The 22788-nt window shown below is 36.0% G+C and overlaps 1 protein-coding gene across 11 annotated transcripts in view; it reads right to left on the bottom strand.

Moving 5' to 3' along the window:
- The window catches only part of DMD (dystrophin), a 799860-nt gene that overhangs the window by 555204 nt on the left and 221868 nt on the right, over positions 1-22788 (bottom strand). For all 11 annotated transcript variants that reach the window (XM_017833948.1, XM_017833947.1, XM_017833942.1 and 8 more), the window contains one exon: positions 22116-22288. In XM_017833948.1, coding sequence (XP_017689437.1) covers positions 22116-22288 — 173 coding nt within the window. The remainder of the gene's footprint in view (positions 1-22115; positions 22289-22788) is intronic.

Genomic DNA, 22788 nt, shown 5'->3' with positions numbered 1-22788 from the left:
GGGTTTTTTTCAGATTTTTTTTTTAAAGTTTACAATAAAATTTCATTTAAATAACCTTTTCCCTTTAATTTTGAAAATTCATTTGAGATGAGAAACCTAGGTCCAGGTAACAGCAGCTAGGTCTCAGTGTAGCATATAGTGTAGCTCAGTTTCTCTGAAACTAAAATGTTAATGAAACTTACAGAAATTCTAGGAATGGAAAAGCAGGGAAAACTATTACTAGATGACACCATGCAATATGCTGCTAAAAGAAGAAAATATTTCTGAGTCATGAAGAGCCTGTTTAGATAAAATACTTTACAGTATCTTTTCTGTCTTTAACAAAAAATATCTTAAATAATTCTAATACCCATTAGTACAATAGAAAAACCAACAAAAATCTGTACTATACTCAGAAAGTATATTTTCCAGTACCATGAAAATTTAATAAGCATTTTCAGAGTGTTGGTATTTGAAAATTTACTTTTTACCTTTGATTATCTGGTCATTTTAATCTTCCTTTACAGTCAACGTAGAGAACAGATAATACCAATATCTAAATTCAGATATAGATATTATAAATATAGTGCTATACACAGCTATACTGACACCACAGGGGCTTGCATATTCACTGATTCTCTTGATACTAAAAACATTTCTATGTTAGCAATACCCAAACCAAACATTCACATTTCTTTTTGTTCTAAAAATGTGGTATAAAAAGGACAAAGTGAATTGTGTGCATCCAGTATTTTTGTTTAGCCCAACAGTTTTTTGTTCCAAAGGAGTCCAAAGACACATGAAAGCAGGTAGTTGTGAACTTTAGCATGTAAAGCAGATACAACAGGAATTTAATAAATACTGATAAGTATCTTGTTTCTCCTTCGAATGCTTACCCATGTGTGTAGAGTCACCACTGTCAAAACTGACAACTCTAGAGTGCATAGTTTTCAACCTCCCACTTATGACAACATCATTCAGACCCTCTAGCATCCTAAACACTCTTGATTAATAGACTCCCAATAAGTGACTCTGACACTGAATGTACTAATTTCAGAAATTGGTTGTCTTTCAGTGCAGAAGCAGTGACTCCTCTCACCATACTTGCTTGTAGAGCACGAATTAGGAGTACTGTTGTATGCTGCCTTTGGAAGTTAGAGAGGAATGAGTCACATGATCTGAAAATCTAATATGCTGATGCAAAATCTGGAGACCAAAGACCATTTGCCCACAAACTAGCTGAGCACGTTTACACACAAGAAAAGAGGTATCTGGATCTAGCTGCTTGCTGAAGACAAATGAACGACAAGAAGGTTCAACTATTTATTAGGGTGTGGAAATAATGATAGATAGTGGAACTGCTTTTTAAACACTTAGACAATGTCTGGGTTGTCTGATGTCATACCAGCATGCAAATAAGGGCAGTCAGCAATGCAAGTTTTTGCTACCACTTGATTCAACTCAGTTAGGAAAGTTCATGGTGACTGGATGGAATAGCTTCCAGAAAACCACTATGAGTTCTGAAGGCAACTCTCAGAGGCATGAAGTGTGCCTGTCCAGTATAGGGGAGGTTTATATTAGATATTAGGATAAGGTTCTTCACCCAGAGGGTAGCTGAGCATTGGAACAGGCTCCCCAGGGAAGTGGTCACAGCACCAAGCCTGATAGAGTTCAAGAAGCATTTGGACAATGCTCTTGGGCGCATGGGGTATCCTGTGAGGGACTAGGATTTGGACTCAGTGATCCTTTTGGGTCCTTTCCAACTCAGTATATCCTATGATTCTAAGTCTAGTAAAGAATCCGAAACACATCATCCTATCTGTTCCTCACTGATCTCAAAGAATAAAATGTGTGTGAAGCTAGCTCAAATTATGCAAGCGAGTTATTCATTAAAAAAAATTGTTACTGAGGTGATGACAGAGACCAGCACTGTACAATGTAACATGGTCAGACACTGCTGCAAAGGCCTTCATAAATCTTTCTGAGCAGTAGAGTGTCTGCATTGCACATCCTATTCTTCAGTAACCAGGAGGAAAAAAACAGAATATAATTGAAACAGACTCTAAGGTTATATAGATTAAGATGGTAACAGGTAAGTTTAAGGAAGTTTCTGTCTTCGGTTATCTCCTACCTGAAATGACATTATTTATTTGTTTGTTTGTTTTAGAACACAGAAGCTAAACAGAAATCTAGTCTTTGGGGACCACAGCAGTACAGCAAGAATCAATAGAATTTGAACGGACATAGCCTTCCTATCAGAGAAAAGATGCTCACATTTTATGAGCCTCTGATCTTTCATATAGTCCATATGTCAGTCCCACTAGACCGTAAGAGTTATTTACAAAAGATCTGAAACTTAAAAATAAGCTTAATTTAACACTGACTTGTTCAGATTACCAATCTTTATTCACTCACAATATTATAAGTTTGTTTACACATTCATTTAAAGTTTGCATTGAGATATTAGAGCTCTGTTTAATAACAATTAATATGTTCCATTTTCCTCTGATTTGAGTACAATAACTTTTACTTCCTTGTACAACAATGTGCAATTATGGTCCCAAAGAATTATAGCAAGATTCTAGGCATAAGAAATTCTGAAGAGAAAAAGATGAGATTTCTAAGCAGTTACAATTAACTTCTAGTTATTAAGTGTCCCAGCTAGAGATATTTTTAGTTAATACCTGTTAATTGAACTGTCAGCTATATTAAAACAGACATGATTAAAACGCCCATACTTTGCTATTGCTACTGTGACCTAACTATTTCATAAGGCTTATTTTACTTCTTTGTAGATAAACTAACCAAAGAAATGTGATGCATAAAGCTCTACAGAATATTTGTGGTGCTTATTTCACTAAGTGGAGTTTTCATAACTCATATTTTGATGTTTTAGAGAGACACACTTTGGTATGAAAATTCAGAACTATAAATTTTCTTAGCACTATATCAAAGCAGAAAGCTTTGGGTGTTTTATTAACATAAAGAGTTGGTAAGCACGATGGAGCTGCCCATCTTTTAAAGATGGGTACGTGGTCATTTTAGTGGCACATACTGACTTTGTAGGTGTGTTCACAGCAATAAGAGTGTTAGGGTCTTTATCACTGCGTTGTGTCATGCAGAAACATTAATCAGGTGCTATGAAAGATTAAATCTATGAACATTTTTTTGCATGATGTACATCTGACCTATTTATTTCTACAGGTGCAGCCTCTGGAGACTATAGATTTTTGTGTTATAAAAAAGCCCTGAGAACTCTTTTGAGGAAAATTGTCCAGGATACACCACAAGAATTTTAAATGTTACGGAACATAAGCTTATGTTGAATTTAACATAGAACTTTTAATTTAGTGATAAAATCAAGGAGTTTGGAATTTGGAAATAAATCTTCCAAACAAGTTCTGCACTTTTCCTCAAAGCAAGACAAATAAGTAATTTGAACTGTCGGCAACATTTACTGTTTCATTAAATTTACAGAAAAGAAAATTGAAGCAGGAAAGAATCCTGAGGAAGGCTGCAAGCAACACATAGGAGAAGAATGGGTAAGGTTTGTGCTAGAATAACATAGATTTCTTTCAATACCGATCCTCTGTTAAAAGGAAGTATGTCTTCTGTGATTTCTAATATTTAGCACAATGAACAATTCAGTTTTCACTGGAAAAATATGAAATGTTCTTAAGAGCAATAAGGTACAACTAAGAAGTGTGGATTTACAACAGGGACTGAGGAGGCTTTAATTCTCCTGCCCTTATTAATCATATTTTCCCACCTTACTTTGTGGCTGGTATCTCAGGAATTTCCAGCCTAGCAACACATTTTTTCTCCAACTCTTCAGATCTGCTTATCAGATGCATGAGTTAGACAGAAATGGAAGTTTCTGCCTGAAAGACAACCTGACATTCCAATCCCATTCATGGTACATAGCCTACCATGCCTGGAAAAAAATCATTACAGTTCCTAACACTGCTTGGACAAATAGCCAATAATTTCAAAATACCATTACATTTTTCTTAGAGCTTGCAGAACTGCAGTTCTATGGTACAAACTTATTTATTAGTAGAAAATAGCACTGAATCAGATTTTCACAAAAAGATTTTGAGAGTCCCCCTGCTTTGTCTCCAGCACTAAAGTAAGTCTTGCAAATCCCTTGCTTACCAGAGTAACCAGCTAACAGCAATGGATGCTCCTGCAATTGGTTCTCCACAGATACTTTATCCCCTTCCTTCTGTAACTAGGAAACACAAAGTGATAGTCCCCAGAGGATAAAAGCAATGACAGCAAAGAAGCTCTATAAGCTTAAGCAACTTTTCTTTTCCAAGAGAGGGAGGGACGTACAGTCCATTTATAAGGTGACAATCAGCTTGATTTTTCTAAAAAGAAAACCCCTAAAGTAGTTTTAAAAAGGCTTCTAGTCTTCTGCTAGTTCCTGAGGATAAATATAGCTCTCTCCCATTCAACTAATCTCTCCCAGATCGCTGTGGGAAAAGACATGCTAAGTTGTTTAACTAGGGAAGAACAGTTGTTTTTGACCAAGCTGTGGTAAGCTATTTTTGTGGTTCTCTGGGCCCTGATTAGGTCTTGTTAAGTCCCAGGTGAATCTGGTGACTGTCATAAGAACATTCCAGCACAGCAAAGAACAGTACTGATCCTAATGGGGCTTCTGCAGTATAGCAGTTGTACAGAATGAACTGAAACTATTATAAAAGTGGTGAACAACTGTAGAAGAAAGAAACTGCTGACTACGCACATCATTCTCTGTAAACACAGATAAAAATACTCCAGTCACCCCAAGATCTGTCTTTATATTTCATAGAGAAATCTTACTTTCATTGCTCCTTTAACAACAGATGGTCAAATAAGTAGATTGAGATTTTAAAAAAATCATGTTTAAAATTCAAAACTTATGGCTTTACCTATAAAGGTAAAAAAGTAAAGCAGGTGTTTAGTCTGCTTGAAATTAGTCAGGAAGAAAACAAGCTGCTCATTTATAGACACATGCATACAAAAGAAAGAGAAGGAGATGAAAGGTAGAAGGAATCCTACTGCTTTCTCTGCTAGCCAAGAAAAAGCTTAATAAAACAAGCTGCTGAAGAATAAAACAATCTTTCTTATTTTTGGACATTACCCTGAGGGAAAAGCTTTGACACAGCAGCAAAGTCTACTTACCTATGCTTTGCTTCCCTTACATGGCAAACATCTCAAGGTTCCACTTCAGGGGGTTTTACTAGATGGAATTACATCCTTGTATTACAAGGCTCTGTAATTAATTTATTCTACTTACTATAAATATGTCTCAGTAGAAAACTAGATGACAGAAGGAGCTGCATATTAGTAGAAATCACACACAACGAACCATTTGTATTAGTTACAATATCAGGAGCATTAAAATGAGAATCCCTTAAAATCATATTTAATCCTAATTGTTAGATTCTTCATTGTCACAAGTAAAATCTTCTTAACATCTTTAATGTAACTTCTAATAAGTTTTTTTCTAATAGCAGTTTAATTCAACAGTTTAGCTGTGTATGTGCAATATACACGTGTACACTCATCTGTATAGATACATATATACATCAATTTTTCAGTATTTGCCTGGTATATACTGATGACTCCAGTGTGTAATTTATATTTCAAAAATATTTCAAATATAAAAATGCTGACCAGAGAAAATGTTTAAACTCAAGGATTATCACATCACTGTAGCCAAGATTCCTTGTGCTTTCTATCAATAAATGGCAGAAACAGTGATGCAGTAAGAGCCCAATATTAAAATTTAGACTTCCTAGATAGAATATGTGTGTTACTCTGTGGTAGTAACATAACTTTTCTAAATTCAAACAGCACTAATGTCAAGCCTAACTGCAAAACATTTGCGCAGATGGAGGGCAAGATTAAATCTATTTACCACTGTCAAGGCTGAGCTGGCTGGGTGCTGGGTTATGTTCAGGGTGCACATTCACTTCACAGACACCTTTGCTCACAGAGAAACAGCCCATCTGCAGTAGCTCCACCATTCTCCAGGCAGTCATCTGGATCAGGGCTTATGGAATTGGGTAACAGATGAAGATTTGGGAAAGTTGTAAAAATTAAACCAAACCTAGTAAAGCTTTTCCAAATCCACTTGTCTAGTCATAGTTTTCATGGCTCTAATGCTTGAGGCTGCAATCAGGCTCCATCAGGAGGGGATGAAGAGGCCATCAGTATCAAGGGGAAGCTGACACCACTCTGCTTCACATCTCGGTTGCCGATTTCAGGAATCTGAAAACTGTCACTAGATCTTCATTCTCATCTACCGGTTTGGCAAATACGAAGTAGAACTTTGTCCTTCTCTCCTTTAGCAAAGGTAGGAGTAGGGTGAGCAGTCATTAACCTTCAGGTCATGTTTAGCTCACTAGATTGGATGAATTTGTATACATAGTCTTCTTTACAAACATTGTTGATAGCAGCAGAATGAATAGGGTTTGGCAAATTTAGAAATACCAAATGTCTAAAATAACTATGCATTAATGACAATGGTACATTATTTACTCATCTTTTTCATTTCTTAGGACCAAGGCAGAGTATAACAAAGCTGTGCTAGTAGCTATTGCTCTTCCTTCTCTATAAACATAAGGAATCTGGAGAACCTTATCAGCTTGGTATCCTTCAAAAGTGCAAAGCAAAGAACCTGCTTGTCATTTAGCCTAACCGGCAAGAAACTCTGATTGCATCCTAGGATATACATAGGGTATAGTAATGAAAAAGTATCAAAAAAAAGAAAATGAAAAGGGAGGAAGAGAATGAGCGCAGCTGTCTGGACATCTTGTGCAAGACAGTATTGTTGTTTTGAAGTTATAAAGAGAAGAGAGAGAAAATTTAAGAGAGTCAAAACTGTGGGGTTTTGTTGAAACTTCTGCTATGTAATCCACTGTTTAGTGACCAGACAATTCAAAGGTAAGCTAAAGAATAATCACTGTATGCACTTTAATCAAAGTTGCGAGTTTATACAATATAAAAATCTTAGATAATGGTAAGTCCTAGAAAGCTACAGGTTGTTCACAGACAACTTCCCACTACAACCTTCTCTTACTCTATTCATGGGCATAACCTATTCAAGACTGTAGAACCACACACAACTCAGAACTTGACTGTGTAGTAATCTTCACAAAAAATGTGCACCTCCCCTGTCTCTGTCAGAATCCTTAAGAGTGGAGAGGCTACACATAGCTTGCTCCCAGAGCCACCAGTTATGCTGGTACAGCACAAAGGGCAAGCTGAATCAAGAATCCTGTTCTCAGCTTCAGTCTCCAAATGACTATAAATATTGATACATCATTTCTGCTCTATCTTAACATGTTCTACAATGCTCAAATGATGTAAAGAATGTTCTTTCATTGAAACATTACTGTTTCAACATTTCTAGCAGCTACACTCACTGCTATCTATTCCAACTTTCTGTGTTATGATTATACTAGCTTTCTTTCCTTTAGCTACTTTGAAGGACCACGACTAGACTATTGAGTTAACAGTAACCAGTTACTGAAGTAATCTGAGTTGGTGAAGAAAAAGGATATATCAACTGTGATTACTTCCTACTTGTCTTTCACTAGACAAGATGCTACACCTTTGTCAAATTCTTGTCTGCAGTGAATATCATGGACTTGATTTCAAAAACTAAGCATCTGTAACTTCTGCTGACTTCTGCTATAACGGTAGATGACAACTCTGAAAAAGAGGTTTAATAAAAATGGTGAATCCAGCTGGGAATTCACTTGGAGACACAAGTTGACTGAGAAGTATCTTTCTATAAATGTTTTCATAAATGATTGTACACTATTGCTCTACAGACCCTAAGCTGAAACAAAAGCTTGTTGCAAAACTATGTCTATCTCTTTCAGGAGTCATGAGTTCCAGTGCTCTTTTCCTGAATTTTTCCTTTCCTTTAGTAGTGCCAATCCACTGAAAGCAGTGGAGCTGCTTCTGACTCACAATACTATGAGAAAGAGAAGAATCAGCATTACAATACAGGAGGCAAATGGTTAAGGAGCCCTTGTGTTTACTTGCCATGGAACTATATATCTCTTTGTCTGGTAAGGACAATTGCCCTCTCATTTTTACAAAGGAAACAGACAAAGTATGCAGGTATTGTTTACAAATCAAATTGAATTTTCAGAACTGATTGGAGAAATGATGCCAAAACAGCAAACATGAACAGCTCAGTATTTGCTAGGATCACCATACTTCATGGGTACTTTCATGCAGACATCTTGGAAATAAGCTCTTCCCTGCTACAGGACGTAGAAGATGACATGGGTTTATAGGATTCGTAGAGACTTGGGGAACCGACCAAATGATTGTGCATCCAAAGTGGAAAAAAGAAATGCACTAGAACTGGCATTGCTATTATGCCAGAGGATTTGAAGATAGTGAAGAAAATTGTTGGTCTGTTTAGTGCACTGCAGGGACAAAGACACTCTCATGGTTATTAGAGGAATTTATTTCTAGGCTTTCAGTCTCCCACTGTGTCTACTAAAGACTATCAATTCAGAAATGCAACCATATTTGCTGCTTTTCCTTTATGGGCAAACTACAGTGCTTGTCATTAATCACCCTGACAATATGAAAATGCAACATTATTCTGCTAAGTATTTCCATGCTTTCTGATTTTTCACTCATCTACCAAGTTGTCAAATGCTAGACACACAGACAAGGTACACAGTTGTGTGCAGTGCAAAGGGAAAAAAATAGAAATGATTAAAGGAATCATAATTGAAATGTGTTTGAGCCTGGGATACCTGTATTGGAGGTTTAAGTTTTTAAACTTAAATTCCTTCCTTGATTATATTATTGATTTGATTTGTTTAGATTAGTATAATGGCTCTTAAAAATACTATTCATTGTAAGTTGCTAGCCAGTCTTTCATCTGTTAGGAAAAGCAGGAATACTTTGTTCCACAATATAAACCCCTTAATGATAAATTCTTAATCCCACCAGTTCTACGCTGAAATCGGGGGGTGGAGGGGAAATAGAAGTAAACCAGGAAGGATGGAAGAGCCTTAAAAAGCCCAGAGCAAACAGGTGTCTGTGCTACATTTTGCAGTACATGAAGACCTGTGAGTCTGAGAGCGAACGAGCAACTCCGTGATTCTGCAGATTTACATTTCATCTCAGTTTCCAGCTAGTCAGAGGGCATTTTGTACCCTGACAGAAACGAAAAAAATACGGTGGAAACCTGGAAAAAGGAATTTTCGCTTCAGTCCGTCCCGCACAGCACCGGGAGCGCTTTCACTGCAAAGCCGCCCCCTCGCGGGGGCTCCGGACCCGGCCCCGGGAGAGCGGCAGGGAAGAGAGGGGGGATAAAAACGGGGGAAAAAAAAATCACCAAAAACCCTTACGTGAAGACTTCAGTCTTTTCTGAAGCAGGACACAATCCACAACACACAGGATAACAGGTTCATACTTTCCCGACTCATTAAAATGCAAATAATCTCCAAACACTCCGGTTTGGAGTGTCACAGTTTCTCACTCAGCCCCTCTGTGTGTTCAGAAAGATGGCACTTGAGGGAAGTGATGCTCTTGCGGGTGCAAGGTTAGGATGGAATTTAAGGTTCTCTTCTTGGAAAATCAGTATATTTGTATCTGACCTTAAAAAAAGCATCTGAATATCACAGATGTGATTCCTGTCTTAATTATAAACTTACAATAATATATTTTTGTAGGATGTTGTGAGTTGATTTAGCCAGATTTGTGAGGGAAACTGAATAAGAGGCTAATAGGACTAGGTATGGAATTAAGAACTATTTAATATGTAAGACAGCTTCTATTACTGCTTATGATTTCTTTGCATGTCATCATTAACAACATGACATCTGAGTAGAAATGTCTTGTGCTACACAGCCAGAAAACACTTCTGAAGGTTTTGTTGGAGAGTAGTCAGGAGGGAATCTCATGGATCATGAGAGAGCAATGTGTCTTGACTGGATCTACAATACCACAACTTAAAAACTGAATTGCAGAACGTCTCCAAGACATAATATGTGTAACCTTAGGGAAGGGTAGAGTTTGGCCTTGAAAAACCAAAATGCTCAACACTTGTCAATAACTTTAAGAAAACTCTGTTATGTGGCAAAACCTGCAAATTAATTCAATTTTGATTATTTCTTAGTTCTACACAAAAAGCAATCATAATTACTGTGTTTTACATCCTATAATAATATATGAAGCCTATATTAAACACTGAAATGTTAATAGATATTTCAGCAAAAATTTAATAATTAAACAATTAAACATTTTTTTCAGCCTACATCCCTAAACTGTTAATCTCCCAAGTTAATGGGTTCAGACTTCTTACTGCTTCAGAATGCACTGATGATTCTGGAAACTGAGATTTACTATTTTTGTCAACAACATCCTATTTTCAGACGTCTTTTTTAAAATCAAGATGATGAATTTATCATATTGAAAACTTCAAAAGCACTTAGATTTTGGTATACAATTCTTAGATAATGGATGAAGTCTGTGACAGCTACTGAATAAATACTAAATACACAAATCCTAGTCATCTGAATTCTTTAAAATGTGCTTACTTCTGAACAGCTATTGAAACTATGAGCTTACATTGTTGGGCTTCTTTTCTCCTTTTGTCTGAGAACAGAAACATAGGCATTTCTTTCTACTTTGGGGACTATATGCCAGAAATTGTTGATTTTGCAGCTGTTCAAAGAATATTTAAAATATTCTTCAGCTACATTTTCCTTATACTTTGCTTTTCAATAACCATGCTAGCAGACAAAACATAAAACTATTGATAGCCTATTCTGTTCTTCTGTATATTTGCTCATATTGTTCATAGAAAATTCAGTTCAACATTTTCAAATCACTTCTTAGTCCATATGAATTAATTCTCAAAAGTTATAAGATTATCGTGAGATATGTACTGATGAACTCATAGGACCTAACACCTCTCATATGTGTATATCTGGGTGTGTATGTGTATCTCACTCAAAATATTGAAACACAAGGCAGAAACTCAGTCCAAGTAGTTAGAATCACTGCAGAAAACAAAAGGGAATAGAGAAAAAGAAATCTCTCCCCCTGTTGGCCAAGAAGTAGAAAAAGTCACTCCTTAGGCTGGCATTAAGCAACTGCTTAAACAAATGCTTAATTTTAAGCCAGTGAGGCAAATTTACACATTTTATACTTCTGGAGGTTTCACTTCAAGCCCTCTATTGTGAGCCAGTAGACTAAATGCTGCATTGCAGCTGAAGCACATTAAATGCATTCCTGGAGCATATCTTCTGAATTTCTTTAATCCAACGGGAATCCAGTTCAGATGCTCCAAGAGCCCTTCTCAGGTCCACAGAACAATAACCTCTGATTATTAACATATTCTAGAGGTCTATATCAAGAAGATTCTAGACAGAGACTGCAGGAAACCTTACAGATGAATGCATGAGACTTCAGATGCCTTAAAAGAAGAATGCTTATATCAGAAGGTCCTGATTTCTTTGCAAAATTTTCCACCAGATGCAGTACCTCCTACCATGTCAAGTGTTTTTTCTTCATGAGTATGACATCAGAGTTCCATAAAAATAGAACTGCATAAGGTCTGAAAAAGATAATGAGCCTATAACAAAGGTAGAAGTACTAGCAGGGTCCCCCTGCCCTTTCCACTTATAGGCATGATTGAAGAAGGAGAAATCCTAGAAGTAGATGATGGGCAAGTTGAGAATTACATCACAGAACTGAACCCATACAAGTCTCTGCCACCAGCCAGGCTGCATCTCAGGACTCTGAGGCAGCAAAGGTGTCACAGACCAGGATGCCATTTACTTTCTAGGTTGCAAGTTCACATTGCCAGCTCCTATCTAATTTTTCATCTACCAATATCCCCAAGTCCTCCACAGGGTTGCTCTCAAGTCATTCATCACCCATCAGGGTAGAATCAGTGAAAAAGTCAACATACTTAACTACAGAGCTGTCATTCAGAGGGAGCTAGATGGGCTGGAGGGTTGAGCCATTAAATTCATCAAGAACAAATGTGAAGTCCAACACCTGGGAAGGAAGAACTCCTTGCAACAATGCAGTTTGGAAACTGATTGTCTGGGAAGAGGCTCTGAAAAAGGGTTCTAGGGTCCTGTAGGCAGCAAGTGGGACATGAGCCAGCAGTGTGACTTGTTAGCAACGATGACCAAGTATATCCTGGGCTGTATTGGCAGCAGCATAGCGAGCAGACTGAGAGAAAATATTAGCCCTCCACACTCAGGTCTCATTAGGCCACATCTAGAATACTGTGTCCAATTTTGGGCCTGTAAATACAAGACCATAATGAACTGGAGTGAGCTCAGCAGGGCTCACTCCAAGTCATGGGCCTGGGAAACTTGTTCTGTGAGGAAAGTCTTAGGGAACAGGGTGAAGAGATGGTTCAGATGAACCCAAGAGCAGCTCTCCAACACCTATGAAGAGGTCATTGAGAAGATGCAGTCAGGCTGTTCCCAGGGGTACATGGTGTGAGGATGAAAGACAACGGGCATAATAGGAAACGAGAGGTTTAGACTAGATATAAGAAAAAAAAAATCACCATGAGGACAGCCAAGCTTTGGAACAGGTTCCCAAGAGGTAGTGCAGTCTCTAGCATTGGAGGTCTTTAAGTCTTAAGGATAAAGCCTTGAGTAACCTGGTCAACTAGTGTTGACCCTGCTTTGTGCAGGATATTAGACTGGTAGAGTTCTTGAAGTTCCTCCCAACCTGAATTATTCTATTATTCTGAATAATTAAGGAAATGAAAATCTCTAAGTCACCACAGTTAGATCTTATATAACACTTTGATCAGTAGCTCAGGATGGAGGGAAAATAAGGAGCAAGGTGGAATCACACAGAGATAAGTTGCTAAAAGGGACTCTAGTGAATTCTTTATGACTAACAGGCTAAGCAAATAAAACCTAAGGAAATGAGACTTCAATGATTATGCTGTCCATCACTCATTTCCAATAATAAATCTTCTAGCTTCTTAGCCAGTTTCAGCCAAATCTGACAAGGAAGTATCAGTCTCAAAGGTAATTGTGTTGTTATAGGATTTTGAAAAATTGGTTGCTGGAGAGAAGAAAGAACATCTTATTTGTTTTAACACTCTGAAAAGACAAGGAGAGGGTCACTGTGCTCTATTTTGTCTGGCATCTGTAGTCCAGCCACCTAGCTGATACACGTACAGATGCAAAATACAGGTATGATCTCTATTCTGTGAGAATTATGTGATTTTATTTTTAATTGTTTTCCAACTTTGGCACCTCACATCTTTTTAATTTTCTTGCTGTCATACAACACTTGTGGACAGAAAGAATAAATCAGATCATCTGACTACAACTGAGGCTGTACCATCTTACAATGTTATTCTGATGTTGCCCTAATAGATAGAGAATTGCCTCAAGATCTTAATGAAGTTATTCCTGAACCCAATTTTCCTGAGTGATATTAGACATAATGATATGGGAACAAAACAATTGTCACTCTTATTTTATTTTAGTGTAACTTTCAAAAGAACATTTTCAACCTCACACTAAGAATTAATCCCTCTTTTACTGGAAAAGCAACTGGACACTTAAAATAATTACCAATCAGATGAAATATCTCACAATGAAAGTCTAATCTAAAAGAAAATTATATATTCCAGGAAGAAACAAAGAATATCACAGCAGAAACTACTTGCAATGGATCAGAGGTATGGTCTCCTGTAGAAGCCTAGAAGACTAATGTGTATGTCTCAAACATGGATAGCTGGATAGCTGTGGAGCCAAGCAAGGATTGTTGGTAAAAACAGGCTGAGAGAAAGAACAGGATGTGGCTGAAAAGGGTGGCATACAGGGGTAGGGCAACAATTTTTGGGGACAAACATCCTTGTTCTGGCTCCTGGAGATAGGCACAACACAGTACAGGGCAAGCACAGAAACGAGGTTGAGAAGGAGGCATGGACTGTCGACCAAAGACCAACCCAGTGGGGAGGGATCAAAACTACGAAAGTCCCCCAAAGCTCTCTGACTTGTTTTCAGAAATGTCTAGAAGAATGAACTGCACATGATAACTAATTTGCAAAGAAACCGAGAAACTTATCTCCAAGGTAGGAAAAACCTATCTATAAAAAGGTATCCCCACAAAGCCTGGTTGGTGCCTCTGGATACCCCATCAGCTGGATCAATGCTGGTTGGTTGGTTTGTTTGTTTGTTTCTTTCTTTCTTTCTTTCTTTCTCTCTCTCTTTATTTCTTTCTTTCTTTCTCTCTTTAATATTTCTCTCTTTCTGTCTCTCTCTCCTCCCTTTCACCTCACCACATATTCAAAATCCAGTACTTTGTAGTTATACTATAAGGGACTAATACCAATTTCTATAATGTGTATAATTTACTAATAAAACTTTTTAAATCTTTATGGACTATCTGACTTTTGTCATTCCTTTTTGACAATAGGAATCTATGAATTTGGTGGGATGCCACAGTCCCCCCAAAATAACAGTAAATAGAAAACAGGTATTTTGCTTACTTTTACAAAAAATCTCTGGAATACTCTGTTTCAATTTAAGAAGGATTTTTTTTTCTGTGTTAAATAAAACTACATATTTGTAGTTCCTCAGATAAATAAATACAAGGCTAAATTAATCTCAAGACTCTAGATTACAAAAATTTTTGGGAGCAGAGACTACTCTATAAATATGCAGTGTACCCACTGCTGTAAGAATGAGCAAAAGCAAACAGTTATTATAAGGTCAATTGCCATAACATTTTGGATCACACCAGAAATATCGACTAGCTTTTGCTGAAATCACCTCAGACACTGACTTGCCCATAAAGAAAAGAAAATTTGAAAGCTGACCAGTTCTACTGAATTACTGAAGGTCATCAGGACAGAAGACTGAACCTTGTAATCTCATAACTATTTAGTACCAAGGTCTATAACACAAAACTTGCTGCTTTCTGGTCCAAACAAAATGTGTGTCTTTTTTTTATCTTTGGCACGTAGGGTTATATGTAATATATTTAAGAAAAGAAAAAAGTTGTATTCAAACTGCCTTGGAGAAAGAAAGAGAAAATTATATGTATTAGATGATAGCAACAACATGTACAGAACTGAGAAACACCAGTGATGAAAACTGTATAAAACAGAAAATTGTAACTACAGGTCTTAAAAGACTAGGCTCCCTCTGCTGTCAAAAATGCTCTCCAGGGATGTACTTAAAGGCAGGTGTACACTGCACCATGGCAACTAGAGAGCAGCAATTCCTTAAAAAGCATCAAGAGAATTCTGCAAAGGAGCTCACCTTAATACATCCAGTATATACTGGACCTAATGGCAGTTCCTGCAACGTCTTCCTTCATCCAGTGCGCAGCTGACCCAGCTAAATAATCAAAATATTCATCCAGCTAAAAAGTTCTTGCACAGCACAAAGTAATGATTCAATACCATCAGTGAAAGCATACCTCAATTGTCAAGGCTTTAGAGAAAGTAATAGAAGTCATCAGAAATGAAGTTTCAGACCTGAGGAAATGCTGCAGCTCTCAGCCTACATCTACATAGATGGGTGTAGCTAAGCATGAATGTTCTCTGCCTGAGTTTTGAGATGGTTAACTATAAATCAGGACTATCTGTAGAGCTAGAGAGATGCACTAACATAGCACTTCCCTAAAGCAAGTATACTCTGCATTTCAGCCGTGTCTCATAGCTTATGACACTGACCATGATGTCACCTTATTTTTGTATCTGACATGAAGGTCCAAAACAGTTCATATCCAGACATCTCACAGTCTATTTGCTTCTGCCTGTATTTGTCTTCATATATATTTGCATTCCCGTAGTGCTACAGCCCACATATTAATGACTAAGCCATAACATTTCCCAGACATTTCAGCGAAAATCTTAGTTTGTACAGCAGAAAAAGACACCATGATAATTCCTGTATGAATGTAGTGCATTTTTATCACTGAGCATTTTACAGTAAAGTTATGCTAAGTTATGCTAATTGTCAGGCTTGAGGATTGGTGATTTAAAAACACAAGATTCTTTTTCAGCTGAAACACTTTCACAGCACAAACACATGCTAGATTATCTCCTCTACTTATAAAAAGACATTCTTAATTATTTATTTTCACCTCATTTTACAATATAGACACCTTCAATTCCCATACCAAGAATTTTGCATTTTAAACTCTATAACTACCACATGGCAGAGATTTAATAAACATAGCTCTTCCCAAAAACTACTGTTATTTTTCATCCTGCCTCAACTTTTCTCTTTAAGTTTAACAAATAATTTTAAATTTTACTTGTAGCTATTCTGTTTTGAAGATGATTTTATATACATTCCTGCATGAAAAGAGACATTTTAATGGCTATATATGAAGTAAAAATATTTTACAGATTTTTCTGTAAATCAAATCTTTCTAGTTATAAACTAGGCCACAAAAATATTTCTGTACATTTCGGGTTTCTTCATTTTATAAATATTGACAGAAAGACCTATCTAGATTATCCATAATAAAATATTTATACATTACATTATACCTGCTGGTAATACATTACTTTATACTTGTTTGTAAGCAATTGAGTAAGCAATGAAACTTACTGATACATTAATTTGATGGTGTGATATTATGGGGGCAAATTAAGTGGCAAATCTGTTGTAAGATTTTAATTATAAAACAACTGCTTACAGTAAGCAGGGTATGGAAATAAATTAACAACTAATGTTGGCTGTAAGAGTCAAGCATTATAAGCTGCCCTTTTCAAAATCTAAATGAATAATTTGAGTCACTGTGAAAGAAAGCAAGAAAAAACTCCTACCCTGCATGTAACTAAGGCATGGTAGCTATTTTGAGATTAACATTAGACAGGAAATAATTTCCTTCTCTCATTGGGGATGAACTAATCTGTTCTGGTTTTCACTTTCACCTTGAATCTCAAGCCAAGGGTAATTTTAGTAACACGACTTACAACCCCAACAGACATATGTGGGCAGATACTTTTAGGTAAGAGAGCAGCCACTATTCATGACTTTCTCTCAAAATACCTAGGCCTTCCACTAGTCGCTTTTCTCTCTCTAGTGAAACAAAGCCAGTTAACCTCAATCTTTGTCACTCACTTTGTCAGAGTTAAGGCAAGGAACAAAGAAATGCTGACTGGGCTTAGTGAAAGAGATATACAACAACACGTTCAGATATAAATTAAACTGCATTGCTTTGTTATATTTCCTAGGTTAAGATTATTCTCCCCTAACTTTATCTATCTAAAAGTACTGATTCTAGTCTTATCTTGTCTGGTCTCCCTGAAGACTCAGTGGACCTGCTATATCGTTCAACAGCTACTTGTGAAAGAATTGCCTGGGAGTATTTAGTTGAGAAAGACAAGTGCTATAAAATAGATAACTAAAACCGGATGGTTAAAGGTAGGTAAGATGACTCATATCTTCAATGACAGAAGACGTCTCATATTATGAAAAGATAACTATACTCTTAATATATCACTTGGGTTGAATGTCTTAGTATTATATCTATATACTTTCTACTAAGCAAGCAGAGCACAGAGGCTGGATCTGATTCAGACATCAGAGACAGGGATGTCCTCAAGGCTTACTGGTTCTGCAGTAATACAGAACATAGGCAGGTTACTTACATTCGAAAAATTTGCGTATTGCATTTCTTTTTGCTAATATCTTGATACATGAATCGGATTAGTTCTCAACTCAACAGACTATATCAGTAAGGGATTATGAAATCTGCTGCTATGTGGTATTAGAGATATAACCACAAAATATTACTTCTCTGACAATGAATTGATTCCTTATGTCTAATAAATGCTTTTCATCAGCCCTTACCAAGCTAATTTAAGGTTACTCAGAAATAGCTGACAGTCGTACTGTTGTTCAAAAATTAAAATAATTCTTGGTATAAGCCTATTTATTAGTTCTTTATGGTTTGCTCTTGTTACTATAAAAATTACTAGTTGTCTGTGAGTTTTATAAAGGCATCAATCTCTTCTTATTATCATTATTATGAATTTGTGATCTTTTCTGATATGACTGGCATATCACTTTTTTCCAATTTTCAGAATTATCAAGAAACTTTGTTGCACTTTATTGATTCAATGATTTCTGGAAGTGTTAGAAAGGTTACTTTTAGGAAGCATGTGTTGTTCACAGAAGCAAGATACAGGCATAAATATCCCAGGAAGACAATATCCTGAAAAAACAAACAAGATCTTCTACAAGTGGTAGGTTGATAAGACAAAAAGTTATATAAGACAGTAATTTAGAAGTCTATCTTCTACTATCTTCTCTTTTTTTCCCCAGATATTATGTGTTCTCATCTAAGATATACTGGGACCTGGTGTTACTGTCCCTTCCTAAATAGTTATGATCAATACAAAAAACAAGTATCTAAGATTGCTGCAGAGAAGGAAAACTACTGTGAAAAATTGGTACAAGGACAGAACAAATTATGGCATCTGAATGGTTATTCTTGCTAGGACTGAAACTTTACCTTTCAAACTCAGATTGCATTACCTTAATACATCTGTTGGAAAAGATAACATAGAAATTTAGCATCATGAAAGCAAAGGTTGAAGCTATAAATTAAATTGTAAATTACTCCTTAGCTCACAAAAGACAAATCATGCCACTGCTGTTCCCTGGAGTTTGCTTTGCACTCAGGAAACTGAAATAAAGGAAACAAATTCCACTTGGTATAAGATGATGTCACTCCCATTTATCTGTTGGAAACACAACAAATTACCATGTTCCAAAATTAATTCATATAGAAAAGAATCTCACTCCTAAAAAAGAACCATGCTAGATCTAAGCTTTACTTAAAAATTAGTAAGCTGAAGACTAGTATTTATACAAGTTTGTGAAAGAGTAAATATTTCCATTCATCCTAGGTTTCTAAAACCACTCAAAGAGTACACTAGGATGATCACAGCATTTTTGCTTATACTCTTTCAGTTAAATATTGGCTGTTATCCTACAGCAAGTACAATATGAACTCCTATTCAAATGCAGGAAACATGCTAAAATGACAATGTGAAATAAGGTTTTCAAATACTGTAGAAGAACTGGACTCATAAAGCTATTTGAGTGCTTACCATCATAATGTATTCCTGTCAAACCAGTGTGTGCTCTGCTGTAAAACAAACTAAAAATCTATCTTGATTTCTAATTAAAAGGAATTCACTACAAAGTTAATTACAAAGTATCTAGATATGAATCAGGACTTCCAGGAAATCTATTTCACACGAAAGAATTCAACATATGTGTTTCTAATTGTTTCCATGAGATTTAGAGTAAGCTCTCTTCTAGAAACTAGAGAGATAAGGAAAAGTGTTTTGTTCTTCCATCTATCATCATGACACTTGACTTTTCATTTACTTAAATAATAATTTCCATGCTAGAAGCCTTTGATTTCCTAAAAGCAATATTCAGAAACAAACATAGTTACAAGTATATTTGTTTCTGTAACCTTTCAAACATCAAATACTCACATTCACTTAGACACGCTCCCTTGAAAGCAAGACAGCTCCAATAATAATCCCAAAACTGTCCTAAAACATCATCATCAATAGCATATCTCATAAACACAGATTCATCCATGTCCCAAGGGTAGACTTACATTGATATTTTCACCCCTTACAGACACAAACTGCTAGAAGTAAAATGCTAAAGGCCATATTGTCTTCCTTCACCTCCTCCCCAGAATTCGTGTGCAGCCCAAATGCACCTCACAAAACAGCAGAAGCCACAGGGATCATCTAGAGTTCAAACTAAACCTTTGAAACAGTGACACAGTAAGACTGACACCACAAACGAAAGATTTCAAAGAAAAAGAAAGGCCTGTGACTCCCCACAGCAGTCAAGCTTATCATCACCTTGAATTACTGTCCATCACAGTAACAGAGGATAACTCCCCCAGGCAAAAGCCAGCTGGACAGTAATCATACTTTACAGTTCTCTAGTGCCTTTATCTGATGACCTCAAAATACTTGACAAACACTCATTCATTTCACCTCACAAGACTTCTGCTGCTGGCTAAATACCACTACACTCTATGTAAGGAATAACTGAGAGTCAGAGATGTAGCCCAAACTTTCGGCTAACAGTGAATTACTCTCCTTGCTAAGTACCAGTGGCAGAAAATGCATTAGTGAAGATTCCAAAGGTTTCTCAGAGATTGGTCTACTAAAACAGTTACAGATTGGGCAAAGCCAGTCTCTATGAAAAGAAGATTCCAAAGTTTTCCCAGAGCTTGGTCTACCAAAGCAATAAGAGTTTGGGCAAAGCCAGTTTCTGGGAAAAGCATAACACCAAATATCCCCAGGCTTTATCACCTGTGTGAGAAGCTTTGCTTCAGCCTCTGTTTCTAACTTATCCTTTGTTTCTGTACATAGCATCATGACTAGCAAGACCTTTTCTTACCACACCAGAACCAGGCTTGCTAGTCTTAAAAAAAGTAATGGGCATAGAAGAATTTGTAACCATTACCAGATTTTAAATGTCTCAGTTTTTTACACTTTAAATATTGAGACTAAGCAGAGGTGACATGAAGATTACTGAATTAGCTTTTTTACTGTAATTCTCTTTGACTATTAATTTTTAAGCTTCACTCTCTTCTCTTTCCAGCAATCTAAAATCAAAGCTAGTGACTGGCTGGCAGTGGAAATAATACAAACCTGCAAAGTGACAGCTCTTTAACAATATTTCTAAACAACAAAACTACATAAAAGTCAAGGATTGGATTGTAGGACAAAATCAGTGCAGGCTAAACCCACATTAAGTATTTTTTTTTCTTCTAGTTACTGCTTACGCATTTAGAATCCCATCTCATCCTATCTCATCCTACTATACAGCACAATAATTATTTGGACATTCAGTTAATTTTTTATAGAATAATTTTAATGCATATAAAAATATTTTCTCAAATAAGGGATATTTCTAAACATATGAGTAGTGCAAGAAGTGATATTCTAGAAAATATCAAGCTATTTGATATTTGATATCTATTGTCTTTTGAGGTAGCATATCAAATGAAACTTTTAATGTCAAGTTTTCAGCATCGTCTGAAGAGCCAATTTTGTAAAATTCCTATGAACGGACAATTTAAATGAATGGAACTAGTCATATATATAATGATTTTCATTATCAGATTAATGTCTTACATTCTCAGAAGAATTATCAAGGACTTTTCTGTGGTAATTCAATAAATGCTTGAAACCATGAGTTTCTATCTGAGGCAAACTTATTTGTTAACTCTTAAATTACTCATACTGGAAAAAACGTATATCCCATAAATGATAGCAATTTCTCTATCACTGCCAGTAATGTCTGATACATCATTTAATAAAAAAGTTAAGAGGAAGTATAAACCTATGTCTTTTACTGCAAAATGCCAAAATCGGCGATGTACTACAGAGCATAAATAAGTCACTGGGTTGCTACCTCTGACTGCTGTGTTCCTAAACATGAGCCATGCCTGAAATATGAAATAGGCTTGGCTATATTTTGTATCATAATATGATTCCCAGATTACAAATATTAGAAATAATATGGTAGGAGGAAAAAAACAAATTATATGATACTGTAGAAGATCATAGCTTTATTTATTATAATTTTAATGCCTTTCTATACCTCTCTTGATTGTCCAGCCTTGCTGTATAAAGTGTAATATATAAACTCATGAAAAGATGACACCAAATTTAGAGCTGTTAACAATTCTAGCTATGCTCCTTAGACACAAAGTGAGAACTTCTCAAACTAGTAAATCCTCTGCAATTCAAACATCACATATTCAGATATTTAAATCAACAACAAAGGTACAAAAGACTAAATGCCTAAAACTATCTCAGAGTAAAGGTATGTCATTTAGAAGGAAACAGGAATATGCTTGCTGCGTGATGTCAGATTTTGGTCCAATGCAAGTGGTAGTTGGTCAAAATATTTTCAATTTTACAAAAATGCTCATAAATTAAATTACAATTCTATATAAACTTTTAACGTTTAGTTACAAGACAATATTGTTTGTGACTTTAAAAGGTATCTGCACAAAAAGAAGACTAGAAAATAATCATCAACAGTAGGCCAAATATTCATGGATGCCATCAGAAAGAGCAATTTTTAAAAGTTACTTACGCCTGCCGCTCCCTGTACATCTTGTTAACTTTGTCCCATTGAAAATTAAGTTGAGTCAGCTTTTCCTGTATATTTGCTGCTTCCTTTGGTGTAGCACTTTGCAAAGCCGGTGTCTTCTTACTGTGAATAATTTCTACACGACCCTGTAGTCTCCCCAGGCTATCTTTAATGCTCTGTAATATCAAGATTTAAAAAAATAAAATCAAAACTTTGGTTTTATAAATCACAAATAATTGTTCATAAGCAAAAGAAAGCAGTGGAAAATGCTAATGAATCAATAACATTGATAATAATAACAGTTTTACAATTTACCACGTATGACAACTGATATAATTCTTTTACTATGCTTTATATTTTACCCATCTGTCACTATTTTCCTACCATTGTTCTGCTTCATTGTTTGGCACTGCTGATTTTTTTTTTCCATTGTTCATTTTCTTTTTTTCCTGGTTTTAATAAAACTACATAGTCATTTTCAATTTGTTCTAATTTACTGAACACTCTATCCAAACATTTTGAATCCACACCTAACAATATAAGTTTGTATGCAGGTTTTAAAGTGTTACTCTCTAGTAACCTTCAATGTATAAAATCTAGTATACACAAAGTTGCTGCAGTCATGTGTGTAGCTACTAGGAAGAAGCTGGTAGTCTTAGAAAGCTATTATAAACCA

The sequence above is a fragment of the Lepidothrix coronata genome, unplaced genomic scaffold (assembly GCF_001604755.1).
Source record: "Lepidothrix coronata isolate B3197 unplaced genomic scaffold, Lepidothrix_coronata-1.0 Scaffold225, whole genome shotgun sequence".
In the NCBI taxonomy this organism is placed as follows: Eukaryota; Metazoa; Chordata; class Aves; order Passeriformes; family Pipridae; genus Lepidothrix; species Lepidothrix coronata.
This window is presented reverse-complemented; position numbering and strand designations above follow the sequence as displayed.